Genomic DNA, 21,954 nt, shown 5'->3' on the forward strand with positions numbered 1-21,954 from the left:
TCAACCCTCAACACTACCAGGTGTGGCCCAGGGGGAGGAAAAAAAGGTTCTACTTTTCTAATTCATATTCTGGTCAATGAGATTCCCATTCACTTAATCTATCAAACTAGAAATCTTAGCCCAAATAGTCACTAAGTCATGTTGTATCTATCTCAGAAATATTTCTAAAATCCATTCTCCTCCTCATTCCCATTGTCACATTTTATTGACACTCTCAGTCAACTGCAACAACTTTAATTAGTCGGCCACATATCTCATTACTTTCATCTGTAGTTCTGTCACTCCCTAACATACACACACACACACAAAATCTCCAGTAGCTTCCCACTCTTTTCAGTCTCACCTCCTTGCAATTTTCCCATTACATAGCCATCCTGTACTGTACAAGTTACTGACACTAGAATATCATGTTTGTTTTTTTTCCTGGCAACACCTGGTTGTGCTCAGGGCTTACTCCTGGCTCTATCCTCAGGGATCACTCTGGTGGGCACAGGTGACCACAAGGGATGCCAAGAATGGAATCTGGGTCAGCCTCATGCAAGACAAGCACCCTACCCACTGTACTATGATGGCTCTACCTCCTCATCATATTGTTTTCTTCCTCACAGTCTCACGGTGCCTTTGCGATTGCATGCTGCAAGAACCAAATAGAACAAACGCCTTTCCTTACCCACTTTTCCTTCCCCATGCAAGCTCCTCCTCATTCTTCAACATGTACTCAATTATCTTGCCGGGATGAAGCTTCCCCTGCTCCTAACCAATGCCAAAGCCCCCTTTGCGCAGCAAAACTGCTTCATTTGTAACACTCAGCACCACAATCTTCAAATGAAAATCTCTAATGTCCTTGAAGAAAGATACTAATTTTTCTGAAGTCCTTGGGGAAAGATACTGGGTGCCAGACATATATACTTAAGTGCTCACTAAATGACTATTCAGCCTTCCTTATCCTGGATAAATCTGTTTTGTGGCTATTTCCTCAACTCCTGGGGCGAGGCAAGCACAAGTGAGTGCGAGTGTGCAACGCAGGCAGTGGACTGAGAGATGCCCAGCACTCCTGCCCTTCCAGCGATCACTCCCCCCAGCCCCAACTTGACTACTTTCTCGAAACGTTATGAAATCCTGAACTTGGCGCAAGGTGCAGTTCTAACTTTCCTAATCAAAGCTGAGTTGTCCAGGCTTTTCAACTTCTTTGACAAATGCTGTGGATCAGTCACGGCCAGAGCACCGATGAAAAAGCCTGAACACCTCCGTGTTACGTGAAGAGTGGGAAATCTTCACTCACTCGCCTTTTCCCTAACAGGTAGCCACCTTTTCCCTAGCCTGATCCATCATCGACACCCCGAAAGGCGTCACACGGGCGGGCGTCCCGTGCCGATTTCCGCGCACACTGACCCATTCAAAGGTCGGCACCCCCAAAAGCCACCCCCAGCTGACGCGTGCGCCCCAGACCGGCTCCTCCTCCCGGTGTGCAGAGTGACAGAGCTCGGGCAGAGCAAAAGCCACAGATTCAACTGAGCCCCAAACTTTTCCTGGAGCGGCAGCACTGGGCAGGGTCTGCAGATCCAGAAACAACACGCACACTTGGGGGGGCTGACCCTGGGGGTCGCGGGGAGGGAAAAAACTTTGGAGCGCTCTCCTCGCCGCCCCACGCCCCCACCCTATACCCCAGTTACGGAGCCAGTTCCTTCTGGTTCCGTGCGGAACCAGGTTGGGGTCCCAGACGCGCAGCACGCCGCCCCGAGAAGCCCGCGAGCCGCAGCCCAGCGTCGGGGACCGAACCGGGGCGGAACGGGCGCCCTTCCGGGACCGAGCCGCAGGCCGCCAGCCCCTTCTCCAGGGTTTAGCCCCGGGGACAGCCACCGGGAAGAACCACCCGGAAGGGGGGAGGCGGGGCGGGTCACCCCAGAGTGGGGTCAAAGGTCGGCGCTCCGAGGCGGGGGGCCGGGGAGGGGGGGCTCGGCCGGCACCGGTGGGCGGCCCGAGGGTCCCACCCGCTCCTCGGCCCGCTCGGCCGCCCCCGGCGCAGCCTCCCCGCCGCGCGCGGCCTCGGCGGCCCCCTCAGCCCCCTCCCCGGCGCCCCCTCAGCCGGCGCAGGCCCCGCCCCCAGAGCCGCCTCAGGAGCCGGGGCCTAGTGGTGACAGGAGCCGCCGGGGCCCGCCAGGTGCGGAGACCCGCCGGGGCAGCGCCGCTTACCCAGGCTCGGGCTCCTCCTCCACCTGCCGCGCCTCTCGCTCCGGGGCCTCTCGCTCGCGTCGCCCCCGCCGCCGCCGCTTCAGGATCCCGGACGCGCGCCCGAGCTCTCCCCCCGCCCCCCCACGGCGCGACCCCTTCCCCGCCCGCCGTGCCCGGCCGGGTCCTAAAGCCCGCCCGCGTGAGGGCTGCGCGTCCACACGCCTGCTTCCTGAAGCGGACTCGGACCGCGATTCCCGGCGAGCATCGCAAAGACTACAACTCCCGAAATGCACCGCGGGGGCGGGGAGAGAGAGGGGAAAAAAAAGGTGCCGCCGCCGAGGAACGCTCCCTCGTGAGGGTCCTGCTGGGAGCGTTTGCGGTTGTTTGGTTTTTGTTTTTTCCTAAGTGGTAGCGGACTTTTTGAACGGGGCAGCACCACCTCCAGGAATCGATGTTTTCTCTAGAAACGTTAGAAAAGTATGGAAGGATTGTATCTTGCAACGTTTGCGAGTGAACGATTGGAAATAAGTTCATTCAGCAACTGGGTATTATGTCAAGGAACCATGTACGGCTGCGTGTTGACTGGGCCAGGATTCTGTCTGAATCTTGGTTTTCTTATCTGAAAAATGGAGTGGTTTAAAAAGATTGTGACGGGGGTGCGGAGAGATAGACCCGAGGTGAAGGCGCTTGCCTTGCACGTAACCGCCCCGGAGCACGGCCAGGCGTACTTCCTGAGTGCAGAGCCACGAGTAAGTCCCGAGAGAGAACTGCCGGGTGTGGCCCGAACACCAGAGCAAGAGAAGCTTCCCACCCAACTGAAAGAAACCTTTTCTTGCCTGATTCCCGTTTAATAAACCTTTACTGAGCACTGCGCTCAGATTGCCTGTGGTTGAAAACCCACTTCATCTACCCACTTGCAGGCAGTGTGAGTTTGGTCCATTTAGCGTGCATGCGTGCGTGTGTGTGTGTGTGTGTGTGTGTGTGTGTGTGTGTGTGCTCGCTCGCTTCTTTTTCCTTATCTGAGACAGGAAGTAGGAGAGGCGGCAGTTTCCCAGCGTCACTGCTATGGAAAATACTCTGTGTCCTGTTAAAACTGTCATCTCCGTGAGGTTGAAGTTTTGTTTTGTCCAGGGCTGTCCACCACTCAGAGCCTGGTACTTAGTAGGTGCTCAATAAGTACTTCCCGGATCCCTGAATAATAAATTGGGTGTGAGAGAGCGAGGGCAGAAAGCCAGCGGAAAGGGCCGCTCTCCACTTAGCGCTCAGTGGGGCTGGGGTCGCGATCCCTGAGTCAGAGCCTGGGGCGTTCCGCGCCTTCCCAGCGCGGGTCTGCAACGCCCACGAGCGTGCAGGCTCCGAGCGTGCCCCCGAGGGTCCGGGAGGCCCCTCCCGCGGCTCCTCCCGGCGGGGCGTGAACTGCCGCAGCCCGGAGCGCTGGGGTGGGCGGGGCCGAGTGGGTTCTCTGACCCGGCCTCGGTCCACCTCATCGCCGCGGGACGGAAGTCTCCGGCGCGCCGCCTGCCCGCCCGCCCCTCCCGGGAGCGCCCGCCCGAGAACCCCGAGCACCGCGCCGAGCCCCCGCGGGCCGCCCGGGTCCCGGCGAGCGGCAGCGCTATGAAGCGAGCGTGCGCGCTGCGGCTGCTCTCGGACCTGAGCAACTTCAGCGGCGCCGCCCGGCTCCGGGAGCTGCTGGCCGGGGACTCGGCCGTGCGTGCCCGCTGCAGCCCGGACGGCCGCCACCTGCTGCTGCTGCGCCCCCCGGGGGCGCCAGCTCCGCAGCTGCTGGTCGCGGTGCGCGGGCCGGGTGCGGAGCTGGAGCGAGCCTGGCCCCCAGAGCACCCGTCACCGCTGGACGCCGTCTTCCTGCCCTGGCCGCTGCGTCCCGCGCTGGTCCTGGTCTGGGAGAGTGGCCTGGTCGAGGTGTGGAGCACGGGCCTGGGACCCGGCTGGAGGCTGCTGCAGAGCCTTGAGCTGTGCCCGGGCGGTGGCGCCCGCGTGGTGGCCTTCGCGGCGACCCGAGGCCGCCTGGTTTGGTGCGAGGAGCGTCAGGCCGAGAGTTCGGGTGCTTTCAGCCACTGCGTGTGCACCAGAACCCTGGAACCCAGTGGGGAGGCCAGTGCTAACCTGGGCCTCACACACACCCTGCTGCACCGTTGCCCGCCTTTTGCCCTGCTGGCCACCCGCAAGGACCTCTACCTGATGCCCACTGATACCACCTGGCCTGGTCTGGCTCACGTTCTGCTCATCTGGAACCCTAGCAAGGGCAAGGTGCTGGTAGCTTCCACGTGCCTTGGCCTCTCCCACAGTAAGAGCCTGAATCCCAAACGAGGGGACACCTGGGACTTCCCCACCCTGCTTGGAGGCCTTCCTGGACTGCTGACCCCCAGGGAGCCAGTGACTGTGCATTCCTGGGCCCCAGCTGCCCAGGGCCTGCTGTTGCTTGATGTCAAGGGTACCGTGACCCTGGTGCAACCCCACGGTGGTGTCCGGGCGGTGGGTACCCTGCAGGAGGCTCCTGCAGGCATGGCAGGGTCTGCAGCCCTGGGAACATTTCATGGCACTCTGGTCTGTGTGTTGGGCGCCACCATGGAGCTGCTGGACATGGGCAGTGGGCAGCTCCTGGAGAGGAAGGTCCTAAGTACAGACCGGGTACATTTGCTGGACCCCCCAGCCCCAGGCGTGGAGGAGGAGGAATTGCTGGGGAGTCGTGGGGGCCTTCGTTTGCTCTCAGCCCTGGGTCTGTTTGGAATAAGCTGGGAGGCCCCCCAGGGCCTTGCGCTTCCTGCAGCTGAAGATCTGGTGTTTGAGGCGGCCTGCGAGTACTACCAGCGGCGGAGCCTGCGCGGTGCCCGGCTCTCCCCAGAGGAACTAAGACACAGCAGCACATTCCGGGCACCCCAAGTCTTGGCCTCCATCCTCCAGGGCCACGTGTCCCCCTCTACGCTCTTGACCATGCTGAGAGCCGAGCTTCGGGATTACCGGGGCCTCGAGCGGCTCAAAGCCCAGTTAGTGACTGGAGAGGAGGAAGAGACGGGCTGGACGGAGCTGGCCGAGCAGGAAGTGGCCCGCCTGCTGAGGACCGAGTTGACGGGAGACCAGCTAGCCCAGCTCAACACCGTCTTCCAGACTTTTCCTACAGCGGCCTGGGGGGCCATCCTCAGGGCCCTGCAGCTCCAGCCCGATGGCAATGGCCGGCTGAAGTCCCAAGCTCCCCCCGACATGTGGAAGAAGGTACTAGCCAGTACAGCCGCTGGGAAGGAACCACCAGCAGGGGTCCTGCCTCTCTTTGAACTTCTGTGCCAGTACCTCTGCCACCTGGAGCCGCAGTCGCTGCCACCCTTTGTGGAACTGGCACAGCAGCAGGGGGGGCCGGGCTGGGGGGCAGGGGCCCCGGGGCTGCCGCTGTATCGAAGAGCCCTGGCAGTCCTAGGGGAAGAGGGGGCCAGGCCCGAGGCCCTGGAACTAGAGCTGCTCTTGGGCAGCGGGCGACCCAAAGCTGTGCTCCAGGCTGTCAGGCAACTGGTGCAGAAGGAAGAGTGGGAGCGGGCCCTGGAGGCCGGCCTGGCCCTCGGCCCCTCCAGTCCCCTGCTTCAGAGCGAGATCTTCAAACTACTGTTGGCAGAATTTGCCCAGCACCGACGGCTAGATGCCCACCTGCCCCTCCTGTGCCGCCTTTGCCCGTCAGACCTGGCTCCGGCTGAGCTCCTGCTTCTACTACAGACTCACCTGCCTGATGAGATGCGGCCCCCTATGCCATTCCCTGAGCCCGGGACGGACACCCCTCTCACCGTGGGCTTGCTCAGAACCCTGCTGGAGCAGACGGGGGCACCCGGGAGGCCTTCAGGTCCAGTTCTAAGTCTGTATGAAGACATTCTCTGGGACCTAGGCCCTCCGCCCCCCACCCCACCTCGGGGAGGACCTGTGACGGCACTCCAGGCGTCAGACCATCCCAGCCTAGAAGCCTAGAGGCCTGGACACCATCTGGACAGAACCTCTGTGCAATACACATAAGCTGAAAACCATCTCAAGGGCACAGTGACCGGGGAAGGGTGTCCAGGAGCTGGAAAGGCCCAAGATGGGCCCTGCATGTGCAATACTCTTCTGGAGCAGTTTTGAGGCATATATATATACATATATATATGTGATATTATGGCATAATAAATATATTTGGTCTTCAAATCTGTCCTGACTTAAAGCCGAATGTTCCCAAGAGGTGGGAATGCCTTTTGTGATTTTTTTCATAAAGAGTTCTTTAAGCCACAGAGTTAGCACTGGGATTCATTTGCAGACCTGGTTGGATTACTGTCCTACATGCAGTTTCCCCAAGCACTGCCAGGTGTGGCCCAAAAACCGCCCCCAAAAAAAGAACTCTTTAACATGTATACTAATGAGATGATTGGTAGGGCTTATCACCAAGGAATAGAGGGTTGGAACCTTTAAGTCCCGTCCCTGACTTGCTAGGCTACATAAGAAGCTTAGGAAAAACCCTCAATGATGTGATGAGCTGGAACTGGAGTAGGTAGGGTGTGGCTGACTGGGTTTGATCCTTGGCACCCTATTATGATTCTCCAAGCCCCACTAGGAGTGAGCCCTGAGCATCACCAAGTGTGGCCCCAAAACAATAATAACATGGGGGCTGGAGCAATAGCATAGCAGGTAGAGCATGCCTTGCATGCAGCGGATCCGGGTTCGATTCCCAGCATCCCATATGGTCCCTGAGCATCACCAAGGTGTAACCCAAAAAGCAAAATAATAATAATAACATGATGAGCTTCTGGCTTAGAGAAAGCATCAAAGGTGCTGAGGAGATAAACCCAGAAGACATGGAAGCCCCTGAACATGCCCCCTTCCCCTCCGCCATACCCTATTTATCTCTTTTAAGTCCTTTGTAATAGACCAGAAAAAGTATTTCCCTGAGTTCAGTGAGATTTTCTGCAAATAATCAAATCTGAAGCAGTAGTACAGCAGGAAAGGTGCTTGTCGTGCATGCCTACTCAGGTTCAATCACCAGCATCCCGTATGGTCCCCCAAACCCACCAGAAGTGATCCCTGAGTGCAGAGCCAGGAGTAAGCCCTGAGCACTGCTGGGTGTGGTCCAAAAATAAATATCTCTTTTAGGTCATAAGGAATAGAGACACTTCCATCATCTCTGAGCAGGGGGACAGCTTTTCAACTTGTCATGACCTCTGTTATTCTCAGCCTCAAGAGGTCTTGAGCTGACTTGTCCGTGTGATCAAAAGTCTGAGGCATCTGCTTAGTTGATTCAGACCTGGAGATGATTGAAAAAGAGGTCAGCTAGACTCAAAGGAAGAACCAGTCCACCTGTGTTGGGGATGGGGCTGTCTCTGAGGGCTGACTTGGAAGTTGGGGTTGGTTAGATGAAATAATAGACATAACTGCTACTTGCCAGGCTCCCAGGAACCCCAGGTCAGAGAGAAAATGAATAGGAGGGAGGAGTCAGTGACATTTTAGGGGAGTTTGGGTTTAAGCAGAGCCTAGTGGGAATTACAGAGTGAAGTAAAAGGACTGAAGGATTAATTCCCACTTTGAGTAGGACATTTGCTCTTTGGAACTGGTCAACATTGTACCAGACACATCAGCATTTGATTCACACTGACCTGCGAGATCAGGGGAAGAGTCAGTGTGGAAAGGGGTCAGCTTTAGACCCCCAACCCCATAGGTAGGCTCTGATGTAAGGCCCCTTACTAAACTGAAAAGAGAAAAATCCTGAGTGGCTCCCTGGGCCAGCCCGTCTCTTAGGCACAGGCTCCCCCTGGTGGTTATTCTTGTCACTGCCAGCTCCACGCATTACTCTGAGACCTGCACAGACCAAGGACAGAGGAAGCCTCTGGGGGTGATAAATTAAGAGGAACCGGAAGAGAAGGAAAAGAGAGCAGGGTAGAATTAAGGAAGTAAAATCCTAATTTTGGAGGAGGAGATAACTCTGGGTTTGTACAAGGCATGTGCTCTCTGGAAGAAAGGGTGCTTGAGCTACCAGGATTGGAACTCTGCCCCAGTTAGTAGCCTGACCTGGAAAAGTGGTAGGATTTTGGAGAAGTAGAAAGGACAGCAGGTATCCTGAAAAGCACAGTAATGTCGTATTTTATGTGAATTTGAAATATAGATACAAGGGGCTGGAAAAATAGTACTGCGTGTAAAGAACTTTCCCTTGCGTGCGGCTGATCCGGGTTCAACACCCAGCATCCAATACAGTTTCCTGAGCACTGCCAAAAGTAATTCAGGAGTGCAGAGCCAGGAGTAACCTCTGAGTGTGGCCCAAAAACCAAAAATAAAAAAAGGAAGAGAAAAGAGAAAGGAAGAAAAGAAAGAAAGAAAGAAAGGGAAAGAAAGAAAGAGAAAGAAAGAAAGAAAGGAAAAAGATGTCACTCTTATTCAAATCAGCTCTCTCAGGTACAGAGAGATAGTACAGAGGTTGAGGCATTTGCATCGTACACAGCCAATAGCAGTTCGACCCCAGCACCCCCATATGGGCCCTGAACCCTGCCAGGAGTGAATCCTGAGCACAGAACAGAAGTAAGCTATGAGTTTCAAAAGAAAAAGGGAGGGTCATGGGTGGAACTCAAGTGTTTGGTGGCTGAGAGCCGCCTCCCCCGGCGACAGATGAAGGATCGGGGGAATGAAGAAACTGGGCCCAGGCCCAAGCTGGTCAATAGACAGTTTATTTCTCTCTCCTCCCCAGAGTAGTCCAGTCTCTCCCCTTACGGTGCAGTCATAGCCGTCATTTTGGTCATAGTCCCAGTCATCATAAGTTCCATCATCCTAGTCTCCTCATAGACCTCAAAGTCCTCTACTTCCCATTATCATCATCATCTAGCCCTCCTTCTAGTCCCCATATTCTTGTTCTCAAGGTCGCAAAGGAACAAAGGCATGTGGGTCCCGGGCCTGAGATCTCCAAGCCTGCTCGGATCGGGGCTGAGCATCCTCCACCCCCAGATCCTCTACCTTCCGGTAGGCAGGGGTCACACCCACCAACTGGCCCCCTGGTGCCGTGTAATCCCATCAACGGCCAAGATCCAGAGACTATAAAACCCAGCTCCTGGAAGTGCACGGCCACAAATGCGGCCGCGCGACATCTTATCTCATTCTTACTTTGGACAAACCCGGCAGGCTACCAAATGTAACCTGCCCACACGGCAGAGTCTGGCAAACTCCCCATGGCGTACCCAATATGCCAAATACCAGTAACAATGATGGGTCTCATTCTCCTAAGCCTGAAAGAGCCTTGAATATGGCACTTTTTAAAAATCTCAGGGCTAGGATGAAGGAGACATTACTGGGGCCTGCTCGAGGCAATCGACAAACAACAGGATGGCCGTGATCGTGAAGGTTGCAAAGTCCCAGTTCTCATCCTTCCCTCTTTCCCCTTACAGCATACTTATATAGAAATCATGAAGGGTGGGGATACACATAGGTAGGGTTGAACATTGTCATAACAACAAACAGAGGTAAAGTCACTCCTACAGGGGAAGTTCTAGGAGATTAACTCAAGGACAAAATCTCATCTGAGGGTTCATCATTCCAGATTACTAGGAGATCCGCTCAAGGACAGGATTCCATCGAGGGTGTATTACTTTCTCCTTTCTAATCCTTATAATATTTCTAGTCATTTTGAATGAACACAGTAAGAAATATATTAAGCTTAAACGTTGGCTCTTCCTGGGGACATTTTGCTATGTATTCCAGACCACAGTCCTCAGGCCAGGTTAATATTTCCTAACCCCAGCAGGATCCTTATTCAGTTACTTCTTTTTGGGTCATGACAGAGTTTATCCCATGACCATGCTCTTAACTTATTATACTTATGGTACTTAGCTTGTTCCCTTTCAGTGGAAGGGTAACTTACAGCTTGCCATGGGTCCATCCAGTCCCTTCTCCAGGACTCTGCTTTAGGAGTGCTAGGAACTAAGGGCAGCTGAGGCTTATGTCAAGTAAATATGGATGCCCAGGAGTAAATATTATTTGGGAGTCAATTAACTCTCTTGTTACAAAACACAGCATGGGCTGCCTTCCTGTGTCTATACAAAAAGGGCATTGCTAAATAAACCATGCAAGTGACATAAAGGAAAGAGAAAGCAATATATTATTAGTGCTTGATGGAATTGGGTGTGCCTCAGGGGCACTATTGTTCAATAAACAGGTTCAATAAACCTTAAGCTCCCTGTGGGAGGAGCAAGGACAACCCAATGTTGTCCAACAATAAGCCTTGAGCATTGCCAGATACAACCCAAAATCCAAAAAATAAAATCAGGGGCTGGAGCAATAGCACAACAGGTAGGGCGTTTGCCTTGCACGCAGCTGCGGCCAACCCGGTTCAATTCCCAGCATCCCATATGGTCCCCCGAGCACCTGCAGGGGTAATTCCTGAGTGCAGAGCCAGGAGTAAGCCCTGTGCATTGCTGGGTGTGACCCATAAACAAAATAAACAAATAAAATAAAACCAGCAGTCTCATTTTATCACAAAGAGTGAACTAGAGGTAAAATTCCCCCAAATCAGACATTTTTCAACACACTCCACTCTGGAGCCACATGCATCCTATTTCAGTGTTTCATTTCTCTTCCTTATGGCTCTTCTCTCTCTCTCTCTCTCTCTCTCTCTCTCTCTCTCTCTCTCTCTCTCTCTCTCTCCCTCATTTTTTAATAATAAAACTTTGGGGCTGGAGAGATAGTACAGCCTGGAAGATGCTTGCCTTGCACAAGAGCAACTCAGGTTCAATCCCCAGCATCCCATATGGTTCTATGAGCACTGCCAGGAGTAATTTCTGAGCACAGAGCCAGAAGTAACTCCTGAGCATCACTGAGTGTGTCACCAAAAAACAAAATAAATACAACTTTACTTCAATAAAACGTTGTGTTTTTTTCCCCCGTGTGAATTACACTAATAGTACACATGACTTTCTATCCCTGCTGGAGAAATGGGGAGGGGACTGGCTCAGGCAGAGAGGTCAGGGCTGAGTGACCAGAGTCGCTTACTGGCTTTGGCCAGAGTGATAGTATTCTGCCCCCATTCCCCTCTCTTCCTGTCTCTCTTAATTTATCACCTCCAGAGGCTTCCTCAGTCCTTAATAAAGCCTGTGCATGTGTGTGACCCCAGCACCCCATATGGTATCCCGAACACCAGGAGTAATTCCTGAGTACAGAGCCAGGTGTGGCCCCCAAACAAAAAGCAAATCAAACAAACAAAAACCACATCACTTACAAGCTCCGGAGATTTCACCTCTTATTCCCAAAGGAAGAGCTTGGCCTTGTCCCCAGGGGCCACATATAAGGGAGAACAAGAATGAAGACAGAGTATGTGTGACAAGAGTCCAATAGATGGTGGGTTTAGAGCAGCAGAAGAGACAGGAGTAGATAGAATGCGGTGGGGGCAGGGGGGTACTAGAGACCAGCATAGGAATCATTCTTAATCCACCATAAGGGAACTTCTTAAAATAGACTGATTTCTCCTCTCGAACTGAGAATTCCCCACTTCAAATTGAAGTTTCCCCGTAGCAAGCTAAATAGTGACCCCAAAAGATAGACCCTGGATGCCAGGGAGGTAGTACAACAGGTCAGGCCCAAACTGGCCCCAGAATCCCATATGGTCCAAGCTCTGCCAGGAGTGATTCCTGAGCACTGCTGGTTGTTGCCCACAAACGAAAAAAAAAAAAAAAAATTTTTTTGCTTTTTGGGTCCACCTGGCGATTCACAGGGGTTGCTCCTGGCTCTGCACTCAGGAATTATCCCTGCTCAGGGAACCATATGGGATGCTGGGAATTGAACCCGGGTCAGCCACGTGCAAGGCAAACGCCCTACCCGCTGTGCTATTGCTCCAGCCCCATGAAAAATATTTTTAAATTTTTAAAAGATAGGCCTACCCAGAACCTCAGAATGTGGCTGTCTCTGGAATAAGGGTTTGACTGATGTGATGAGGATAAGAATCTCAAGAAACCACCTTGCTCTAGGCAGGCATGTCTAGACAGGTAATTGAGGCAGCCCCCAGAGTGTCCGTTATAAGAAAAGGGGAGGCTGGGGAGATAGTATAGTGAGTAGGGCATCTGCCCTGCACACAGCTGACTGGGTTTGATCCCTGGCATCCTGTATGGTCCCCTGAGCAGCACCACTAGAAGTAATTCCTGAGTGTAGAGCCAGAAGTAACCCCCGAGTATTGCCAGGTGTGGCCCAAAATAAAGAATAATTTTTTTCATTAAAAAAAAAAAAGGAGAGGGCCTACTGAGGACTCTGATAGTTGAGTTCATGGTTGACCTGAGGAAGTCCAGTCTCAATATCTGGCCCCACATGGTTCCCTGAGTACTGTCAGAGGCGGTGCCCCCAAAAAAGGAGAAAATGCAAAGACCAAAGAAGGAGAAGGCAATGGCAGAAATGAGAGTGAATGCAGCTCTGGCATTGTGCCAGCTAAAGTGGTGAGAGAAGGAGCATGGACGGACACCCACCAGGACCCCCAGAACAAGCCCTCCACGAACACTTGCCTCTGAGGTCAGACTCCAGTGTGAGAGCCATTCCTGTCGTCTGAGGCCACCAAGTGTGCACAGTTTCTCATAGAGCCTAAAGAACTGGTCAATCCCTCAAGAATGAAGCTCTGTCTGTTTCATCAGACTGTGGCTGCCCCCGGGTAAGGGAACGGTCATGGGGAGAAGCATCTGGACCCGGCTCAGGATGACCATGAAGGGATAGCCAAGAGGGCCTCTTGGGGACCCTTTCCAGACTCAGGCTGGGGCTGAGCCATCAGAGATTGGCACCCTCCTTCCCCTCTCCTGACTTGCCCAGGGGGCTCAGGGCTGCTCCCAGGAATGGCCTGGGTCAGATGCTCTCTCTTCCTAGTATACTGAGAAACAAGGTCTTCGATACTCGCCAGAACCTTCTTCAAAGCCTTGGTTGCTAGGAGAGGAGCCAAGAACAAACAAGACCAGGCGCTGGTGGACTGTGGACAAATGACCTGACTTTGACCCCAGCCCAGGAAGGCTTTGCCCTGCCAGGTCAAGCTACAGCCACAATTCTGGGGTGTCATTAAATAGCTTACGTGCACGCATGCACCCACATGTGTGTATACATATTAACACACACACACACACACACACATACGCACATCAGAAGAGCACCTCACACTTCCAAACACCTCCCTGGGCTGGAGAAATGGTTCAAAAGTGCAAGTTCCAGCATCACACAGGATCCTAAGCACTGAGCCAGAAATAGTCCCTGAGCACCGCAGGGCATGGAACCCCTAAAAGAAATAATAAAACACAAAGGCAGACCGGAGCGATAGTACTGCCAGTAAAATGATTGCCTTGCACTGGCCAATCCAAATTTTATCCCCAGCATCCCATACAGTCCCCAGAGCACCTCCAAGAGTAACTTCTGAGTGCAGAGCTAGAAGTAACCTCTGAGCACTGTTGGGTGTAGCCCAAAAACAAAACAAAACAAAATCAAAGGCGTTTCTTTGGTAAAGGGGGACACATCCAGTGGTACTCAGCTTACTCCTGCTCTGCACTCAGGGGTGATTCCTGGCAGATTAGGAGGTTCATATGTGAGGTGCCAGGGACTGAACCCAGATCAGCTATGTGCAAGGCAAGTGCCCTACCTTCTCTACTACTATCTCCCTAGCTCAGTAAAAGTCATTTAAAACACTTCCCGTTAGGGCTGGAGAGATACAATAGCATGTAAAGTGCTTGCTTGCTTTGCACTTGGATGTCTTGGATTTGAGCCCCAGAACCCCAGATGGTCTTCTGCCAGGAGTGAGCACAGAACCAGGGATAAGCCCTGAGTACAGCTGTGTGTGGCCCAAAAGATACATTTTTTTTTTCATAAAATAAAAACACAGGGTGGTGGAAAATGTGCTCTGGTGGAGGGATGGGTGCTTGAGCATTGTTCGAATGAAACACAATCATGCAAGTTTGTAACTGTATCTCACGGTGATCCAATAAAACCTGTTTTAAAAATAAATCAATAAAACACATCCCTTTAAGTCACTTCAACTAATGCTTTTACCCTCTAAATTCCGTAGGGCCAGGTTATAATGCCCATGGTACAGATGAGAAAACCAAGCTGCAAACAGAACTTCTTGACGAGCAGATGAGTTGGGAGGACAAAAAGATGTCAATCTGCAGGCCAGTGCCTTCCCCTTCCCACAGCTCCCGGGGAACTATTGGATCTATTGGATCGGAACCCCCCTCCCCCTCAACTCTGGGAAAAGACATCCAGCCATGTGTGTGTGCTAGCCTGGAGGGCGCACAGTGCCAGGAATCGAACCCAGGGGCCTGTGCCTGGTGCCTGCAGTGCAAGCTCTGCATGCAGGAGGTCTAAGTTGATCCCTAACTGGATGGTTCCCCCAGAACACTAAGCTGAGGGGAACTCTGGAGCACTGCTCAGTATAGCCCCCTGGGAGGAAAAAAATCAGTACGTTGTAAATTTTTGTATTGTTTTGTTCGGGGACCGTACCCAGTGATGCTCAGGGATTATGCCTGGCTCCGTGTTCAGAAATCACTCCTGGCACTGCTCAGGGAACCATGTGGGATGTTAGGGATCAAACCTGGGTCAGCCACATACAAGGCAAGTACCCTCCCCATTGTACTATTGCTCCAGCCCCAAGGAAAGTTGTAAATTTTCTATATATTACATTTTGGCTGAGCATCCTCCACCCAGATCCTCCAAATCACAGTAGGTGGGGGGGGGGGGTGTCACACCCACCAACTGCCCCCCTGGCGCCGTGTAATCCCATCAATGGCCAAGACTCAGAGACTATAAAACCCAGCTCCCGGAAGCTCCTGGACATCTTATCATCTCATTCCTACTTTGGACAAACTGGCAGGCTACCGAATGTAACCTGCCCACACGGCAGAGTCTGGCAAACTCCCCGTGGCGTACCCAATATGCCAAATACCAGTAACAATGAAGGGTCTCATTTTCCTAACTCTGAAAGAGCCTTGAATATGGCACTTTTTAAAAAAAAAATCTCAGGGCTAGGACGAAGGAGACGTTACTGGGGCCTGCTCGAGGCAATCAACGACATCGGAACAAATAATAGGAACCTTGAGAATCTACAAGGTCATTTCCTCTAATTCTGTTTTGTCTAGGAGGAAACTAGGTTCAGAGTTTGAGAGACCTATAAAAGATGACAAAATGCAGCAGAATTTTTTCGTATTTAGGTTTTAATCGAGGTTAGGTTTGGAGAACTGTTTAGTTTTGGACCACCCTCATCAATGCTTGGGAGACCATGTGGTATCAGGGGTCAACCCCCAGCCCCCAGCCCAAGATATTGTTCTACGAGCTGGAGCAATAGAACAGTGGGTAGGGCGTTTGTCTTGCATGCAGCTGACCCAGGTTCAATTCCCAGCATTTCATATATTTCCCCAAGCATTGCCAGAAGTAATTCCTGAGTGCAAAGCCAGGAGTAACCTCTGAGCATCCCTGGATGTGACCCAAAATTTTAGCCAAAAAAAAAAAAAGGATGTTGATCCAAAGTAATGCATAGGTCAAAATTGGAAATAACTAAAACATGCAAATGCCTTAAGCCAACCACAGAGTGAAGTAAAGCCCAACTCTCTGTAAGTGCAGCTCAGCCAGTTTGGAAGCACATGCTATCATAACGGTGAGTGGAATACTTGGAAGCTGGCTTGCTTTTAGGGTCCATGTTGTGCGGGAAATGCTTGGATCATTGAACTCACACTTCATGGAACTGAGATTCCATCTCCCTGCTCACCCTTGCCAGCTGTTTAGAGTGGAATTGCTCTTTTCTGAGTGCACAGAGCTGAACCAGCCCTAAGTTCAATGTTCCAGTGACGCAGCTTCATCGTGGCTGAAGCAAGATCTGAACCTAATAGCTGTATTCGCCCCAAGAGTGTGTTCCTTGTGGATGGAGGAAGGAGCACTGACTGTCAGCTCAAGCCTGCTTTCTCCCGAGCCTGCTTTTTCTTGCTTGGCTGACTTGTTCGCTCTCTTTCTTTCCTTTTTTTTTTTTTTTTTGTTGTTGTTGTATTTTGAGTCACACCCAGAGATGCTCAGGGGTTACTCATGGCTCTACACTCAGGAATTACTCCTGACAGTGCTTGGAGGGCCATATGGGATGCCAGGAATTGAACCTGGGTAGGCCACATAAAAGGCAAATGCCCTACACATTGTTCTAGCTCTGGCCCCTTTTCTTTCTCTCTTTCGTTCTTTCTTTCTTTCTTTTCTTTCTGTCTTTTTCTTTCTTTCTTTCCTTTCTTTCTTTCTTTCTTTCTTTTTTCTTTCTTTATCTTTCTTTCTTTCCTTCTTTTTTCTTTCCCTCTTTCTTTCCCTCTTTCTTTCCTTCCATCTTTCTTTCTTTCCTTCCTTCCTTCTTTCCTTCTTTCTCACTCTTTTTCCCTTTTTTCTTTCTCTTCCTTCCTTCCTTCCTTCCTTCCTTCCTTCCTTCCTTCCTTTCTTTCTTTCTTCTCTCTTTCTCTCTTTCTTTCGTTCTGTCTGTCTGCCTTATTTTTTTTGCCGTTGTTTTTGAGTTTTGGACCACACCTGGTCATGCTCAGGGGTTAGTCCTGCTTCTGCATTCAGGAATTACTCCTAGTGGGCTCAGGGGACTATATGAAATGCCAGGGATCAAACTTGCAGAGATTCCACATGCCAAACAAGTGCCCTACCTGATTTTTCATCATTCCAACCCCACAAAGTCATCTTGTCAACAAATTCAGGTAGGGTTGAAAGGGGTTTGAAGATAACTCAAGGGCTGGTGCATGCTTTGCATATGGGAGGCCTGAATTCCAGCCTTTACCATGACCCACTGCAGCAGGAATATATATATATATATATATATGTGTGTGTGTGTGTGTGTACATGTATATAATACATATCTGTTCCTAATTATGAATCACCATATCACATCTCTATCTGAACTGGTTAAAAGTGAAGATGGGACTGAAGAGATAGTGCAGTGGGTAAGGCGCTTGCATGTTTTGGTTATTTGGCCTTGCATGTAGCCAACCTAAGTTTGATCTCCAGCACACCATATGGTCCTCCGAGAACCACCAGGAATGATCCTTGAGCACATAGCCAGGAAGAATCCCTGAGAAGTGCGAAGTGTGGCCTAAAAAACAAAGAGAAAAGTGAAGAGGAGGAGTTTGGAGAGAGGGTGTGGGTGTGAGACTCAAAGCAGGTTCAGGAGGTCCAGGTTGAACCTGATAAAACCCTTGCCTTGCATGTGTGAGGCTCTGGAAACAGAAGGAAAGAAAGAAAGAAAGAAAGAAAGAAAGAAAGAAAGAAAGAAAGAAAGAAAGAAAGAAAGAAAGACAGGCTGGAGAGATAATGAGGCAGGTGGTCAGCCTGGACCTGATCTGAAAACAAAAACAAAAAGATGACTTTGGAAAAGCACCTCAGGATGGGATGGGTTGCCAGGGAAACCAAATAGAGGGTTGGAATTTTTAGTTCCATTTGCCTGACTTTGAGCTTACCTTTTGGGGTAAGATAGGGGGGCAGGGGAGGGACTTTGGGGCCACATCCAGTGGTGCTCAAAGTTTACTCCAGATTCTGTATTCAGGAATACTTCCTAGCGGTGCTAAGGGAATCATATTGGGTGCTGGGGATCAAACCCAGGCCAGCCGCATGCAAGGCAAGCACCTTACTCACTGTATTATCTTCCACTTGCCCCATTTGCCTAACTTTGAGAAGTATTGACCATTAATTCAGTAACTGGATTAATTAAATAATTAATTAATTCGGCCAATGAGCTCATCACCCATGCCTTTGCAATGAAACCCTCACAAAATCCGAAGGAAAGGGTTTGGAGGGCTTTCTCAGCTGATGGTCCAGAATACACCCATGTACCAGGTAGATGGCATACACACAATCCCAAGGGCACGGAAGTACCTGAATTCAGGACTCTATTCATTCACACCTTCTATACCCCTTATAATAATCTGGTACTCAGGGGTCAGAAAGATAAAACTCCTGTCTTCCATGCAGAAAGAGGACAAAATTCTTGTCTTCTCCACAAAGATAAAACTCTTGTCTTCCACACAGTTGACCGGGGTTCGATCCCCAACACCTCTTATAATGCAGTAATGCCAAAAGTGATTCCTGAGCACAGAGCCAGGAGTAAGCCCTGAGCACCAAAGGTGAAGCCCCAAAATCCAAATAATAAACTGCTAATCTACCTCACATGTAGCCGGTTCTGGTTGGATACCCTGAATACAACTGGAGAAAACAAAACCAAAGCCAATAAACTGGGGATCTAGTAAGTCATTTTCTGTGGTTCACAGCAAGTTAATTCATCAGAGGACTGCATTGTAGGAATCTCCAATTTATGATTGGTCAGCCAGAAGCACACAGCTTGGGGGACCTCCTAGATTGTGACTTCAGATGAAGTAGGGGCACTGGACTTGGCGGGAGTGCAGGGGAGGGTGCAGTCTCACAGGCAGGACCTTCAGCTCAGCCTCTGGGATCTGATGCTCTCTCAGATCAACTGGAAACCAAGTGAGTGAAATTGTGAGACATCCAAGTGGTGCCCTGGTGGTGAAGACTCGGCAGGTCTGCCCAAGAGACTAAGCCACATGTTTGTCCCCAGCAGGGTCCCAAGTCTGGGGGAGACGGATGGGCCATGACCCCGTAGAGGGACCCACGTGCCCTGTGCTCAGTCCTTGTCCCAAACTGCCTCACCCGGCAGGTCAATTAGGATTATATTTTGGAGCTTCTCTCTAGATGGTGGTTATAGCCTTGTCCTGGGAACCGAAGGAGCAGAGTCAGGAGACAGGAGTCAGAGGAAGTTTAAGGTAGCGGGATTTCCTGCCCAGAAATGACCCCACAAGAGTAGGGACAGCTAGGCTGTTGTGATTGCATGATCCAGGGTGTTGTGCTGTCTGCCACAGAGGGGACTTGGAATCTGACACTCCCGAGGGTGGGACCCAGGTGCTCTGTGAGCCTGGGATTCAGCACTGGAGGGAGAAGGGGGTCTAAATCCTGGGCACAGAGGGCAACTACTCGGATGGGATGGGGGTGGGAGGGTGGAGTGAAACGCCGAGCATGGCTGCGTGCACTTTCTCAGAGGGAGAAGCTGCTTTGAGAGGCTCTTAGGGCTTCTTAGTGTTTCTGAGGCTGCAGATGCCTCAGCCCCTGGGGAGACGAGCCAGAGGGGCGGAACCGTGGCGGGTCAGAAGGTGGATCAGGAGACGGGGAGGAGTCAGCGCGGAGCAGGGGGTGGGATGGAGGAGGAGATGGGATGCTAGGGTGAGATGAAACGGAAGAGGAAGCTAGGTAGCTAGGGGTTGGGAGGTGTGTGGAGAGGGGGGTTTGAAGTAATGAAAGGAGATGGCTTATGAACAAAGGGATCGTAGATAGTTAATGTGGGGAGTAAGTGCCTGAGGTGGGAGGAGCTACAGGCTGGAAAAGGATTTTCCTAAGGAACCTGAGGGACCAACTTTCAGACCTTCGCGGGGATGGGGGGGGGCTGGAGAGGTAAAGAATTAAGGACTTGCCTTTCAGGCCAGAATTGACCCAGCACTACATATGACCCCCTAAGCCCCACCAGAAGTGATCCCTGAGCGCTGAGCCAAGAGTAAGCCCTGAGCATAGACAGGTGTGGCCCCCAAACCAAAAACCAAACTAAACAGATAGGAGCGAGCACGGAGCCCTGTGTAGGGGTCGGCCACCTGCTTGTGGCAGTGGAATCGCCCCAGCCGGAAGCAGCAGGCAGGCAGTGCTGGGAAGTGGAGTGACAGCCCCCCTGGGAATCAGCACAGGCTGGGTCCCCAGTGGAGACAACAGCAAACACCAGGCTCTGTGGCCAGCCTCAAAGCTCTGGGCCAGGGAGGAGCCCTGGAGGAAGTGGGTCTAAGGCATCTGCTGGGACTGTTCTTCCTTCCCGCTTCCCATGTGCCCAGGACAAGGAAAAAGGGTTGTGGGGGGCCTCGACAGACCTGTCAACTGATTCCCTCATTTATTTTTTTCTGTTTGTTCCTTGGGGGGGGCCACATCCAGCTCTGCTGGGGTTTGTTCCTGGAGGTGCTGGAGGGACCATGGCCCCCACATGCAGAGTTTCTGCTCCCTAACCCATCTCTCAGGCTCCTTTCTTACTTTACTTTCTCACAAATGTCCCACTTCCTGTCCTGGTGGTGTTAATTGGTATCATACCCAGAGTCACTCTCCCAAAGGCCAGCCCCCCTAGAGTGGGCCTGGTGGTGCTGGGGGTAGGGTAGGGCATGTAGTGCCACGCTCAGGGCCTTGAGCGTGCCAGGCTTGGAGTCATATCCCCAGTACTGTTGTGTTGCGGGGGGAAGGGCATGAGGGACTGCAGTGCCCAGGCCTGACCAAGGGCTCACACCCGAGAGACATGGCACTGTATCGCTGCGTCTCCACTGGCCCTGTCCTTGACTCTCATGCTCAGCCGGGCTAGGTGGAGCAGCGGCAGGTGATGCAGAACGGGCCCTGTGTGCCTTGAGGGCAGAGGAGATGCTTGCTTTTTGCTCCCTCCTTACATCATCCAGAAAACATCCCGATGGATATAGACAATGTACAGGGGTGTCCTGGCAAGTTCTCCAAAGCCCTTTGCTTCACTGCTAGATCGGCTGATTTTATTAGCGCTTTCCTGCTTCCTAACTCAGCTCCATGCCTGCTCTCCACTCTCCTCTCCCTTTCCAAGTCCAGAACCCCTCCAGAAGGTTCTGGAGCACCTCCCCGCTCAAGACACCCTCCTGCAGTGGGGGTGGGGAGGGGAAACTGAAGGGCTATTTCCTGTCTAAAGAGGGTGGGGAATGGGGAGGTGCTGGCATCTGCTCTTTTTTTTTTGTTTTTGTTTTTTGCTTTTTGGGTCACACCCGGCGATGCTCAGGGGTTACTCCTGGCTTTGCACTCAGGAATCACTCCTGGCGGTGCTCGGGGGACCATATAGGATGTTGGGAATCGAACCCAGGTTCATCGCATGCAAGGCAAATGCCCTACCCGCTGTGCTATTGCTCCAGCCGCTGGTCTCTGCTCTTTCAGGCTGCTGGGCATGAGCGAGATAGAGAACTTCAGAGAAAATTTTTCCTGTGCCAGGCACTTACCTTCTTTTTTTTTAATTAATTATTTATTTTTTTTATTAGTGAAACACCATGAGGTACAGTTGTAGACTTACAGATTCTTGTGCTTGGGTTTCAGTTATACTGTGCCAGGCACTTTCTAGAAGCCCTATGTCAGTTCAACCCCCCTCAAAGCCCTGTCAGACATGCGTTGTTGGCCAGGGATGAAGCACATGCGTTCCCTTGCAGGATGCCCTGAACTGATCCCTGGCATGAAAACAAGTAAACAATCAAGACAGATGCGCTCATGGGGCTGGAGTGAAAGCACAGCAGGCAGGGCGTTTGCCTGGCACGCGGCCGACCCGGCTTCGTATTCCCAGCATCCCATATGGTCCCTCAAGCACCACCAGGAGTAATTCCTGAGTGCATGAGCCAGGAGTAACCCCTGTGCACCGCTGGGTGGGACACAAAAAGCAAAACAACAGCAAAAAGGACAGATGCGCTCATTATCCTCCCCCCCATTTTGTTTTTTTGCTTGTTTGGGGGCAACACCTGGTGGTGATCAGGGCTTACTCCTGGGTCTGTGCTCAGGGATCACTCCTGGTGGAGTTCAAGGGATTACATAGGTTATTAGAGATCAAACCCAGGTTAGCAGTATACAAGGCAAGAACCTTACCCTCTGTATTATCCCTCCTTTTCACCATTAAAAAAAAAATGGTGGAAAACAGTTTGTGCTGTACCCAGTGGTACTAAAGTCTATACCAGGGGCCACTTGTGGCAGAGATTAGAATGGGGTTGACTGCATGCA

At 51.9% G+C, this 21,954-nt stretch overlaps 2 protein-coding genes across 3 annotated transcripts in view; one reads left to right on the forward strand and one right to left on the reverse strand.

Annotated features, from left to right (window-relative positions):
* ARMH3 (armadillo like helical domain containing 3) overlaps positions 1 to 2,377 on the reverse strand; it is a 207,140-nt gene extending 204,763 nt beyond the window's left edge. Inside the window, exon 1 of one of the 2 annotated variants that reach the window (XR_008793369.1) lies at positions 2,194 to 2,377. The gene's annotated coding sequence lies outside the window, so the exon portion shown is untranslated. The remainder of the gene's footprint in view (positions 1 to 2,193) is intronic. The other variant, XM_056120515.1, reaches the window with a different exon arrangement.
* Positions 2,378 to 3,738: 1,361 nt separating this feature from the next.
* On the forward strand, positions 3,739 to 6,168 carry HPS6 (HPS6 biogenesis of lysosomal organelles complex 2 subunit 3). The gene has a single exon (XM_056120511.1). The coding sequence runs from the start codon at positions 3,787 to 3,789 to the stop codon at positions 6,136 to 6,138; it is 2,352 nt and encodes a 783-aa protein (XP_055976486.1). The 5' UTR covers positions 3,739 to 3,786; the 3' UTR covers positions 6,139 to 6,168.
* Positions 6,169 to 21,954: the final 15,786 nt, after the last annotated feature.

Source organism: Sorex fumeus, unplaced genomic scaffold (genome assembly GCF_029834395.1).
Source record: "Sorex fumeus unplaced genomic scaffold, SorFum_2.1 ptg000043l, whole genome shotgun sequence".
NCBI lineage: Eukaryota > Metazoa > Chordata > Mammalia > Eulipotyphla > Soricidae > Sorex > Sorex fumeus.

What these genes read in the sequence shown, in the direction of transcription:
- HPS6 (XM_056120511.1), top strand. Translation starts at nt 3,787, where the DNA reads ATGAAGCGAGCGTGCGCGCTGCGGCTGCTCTCGGACCTGAGCAACTTC.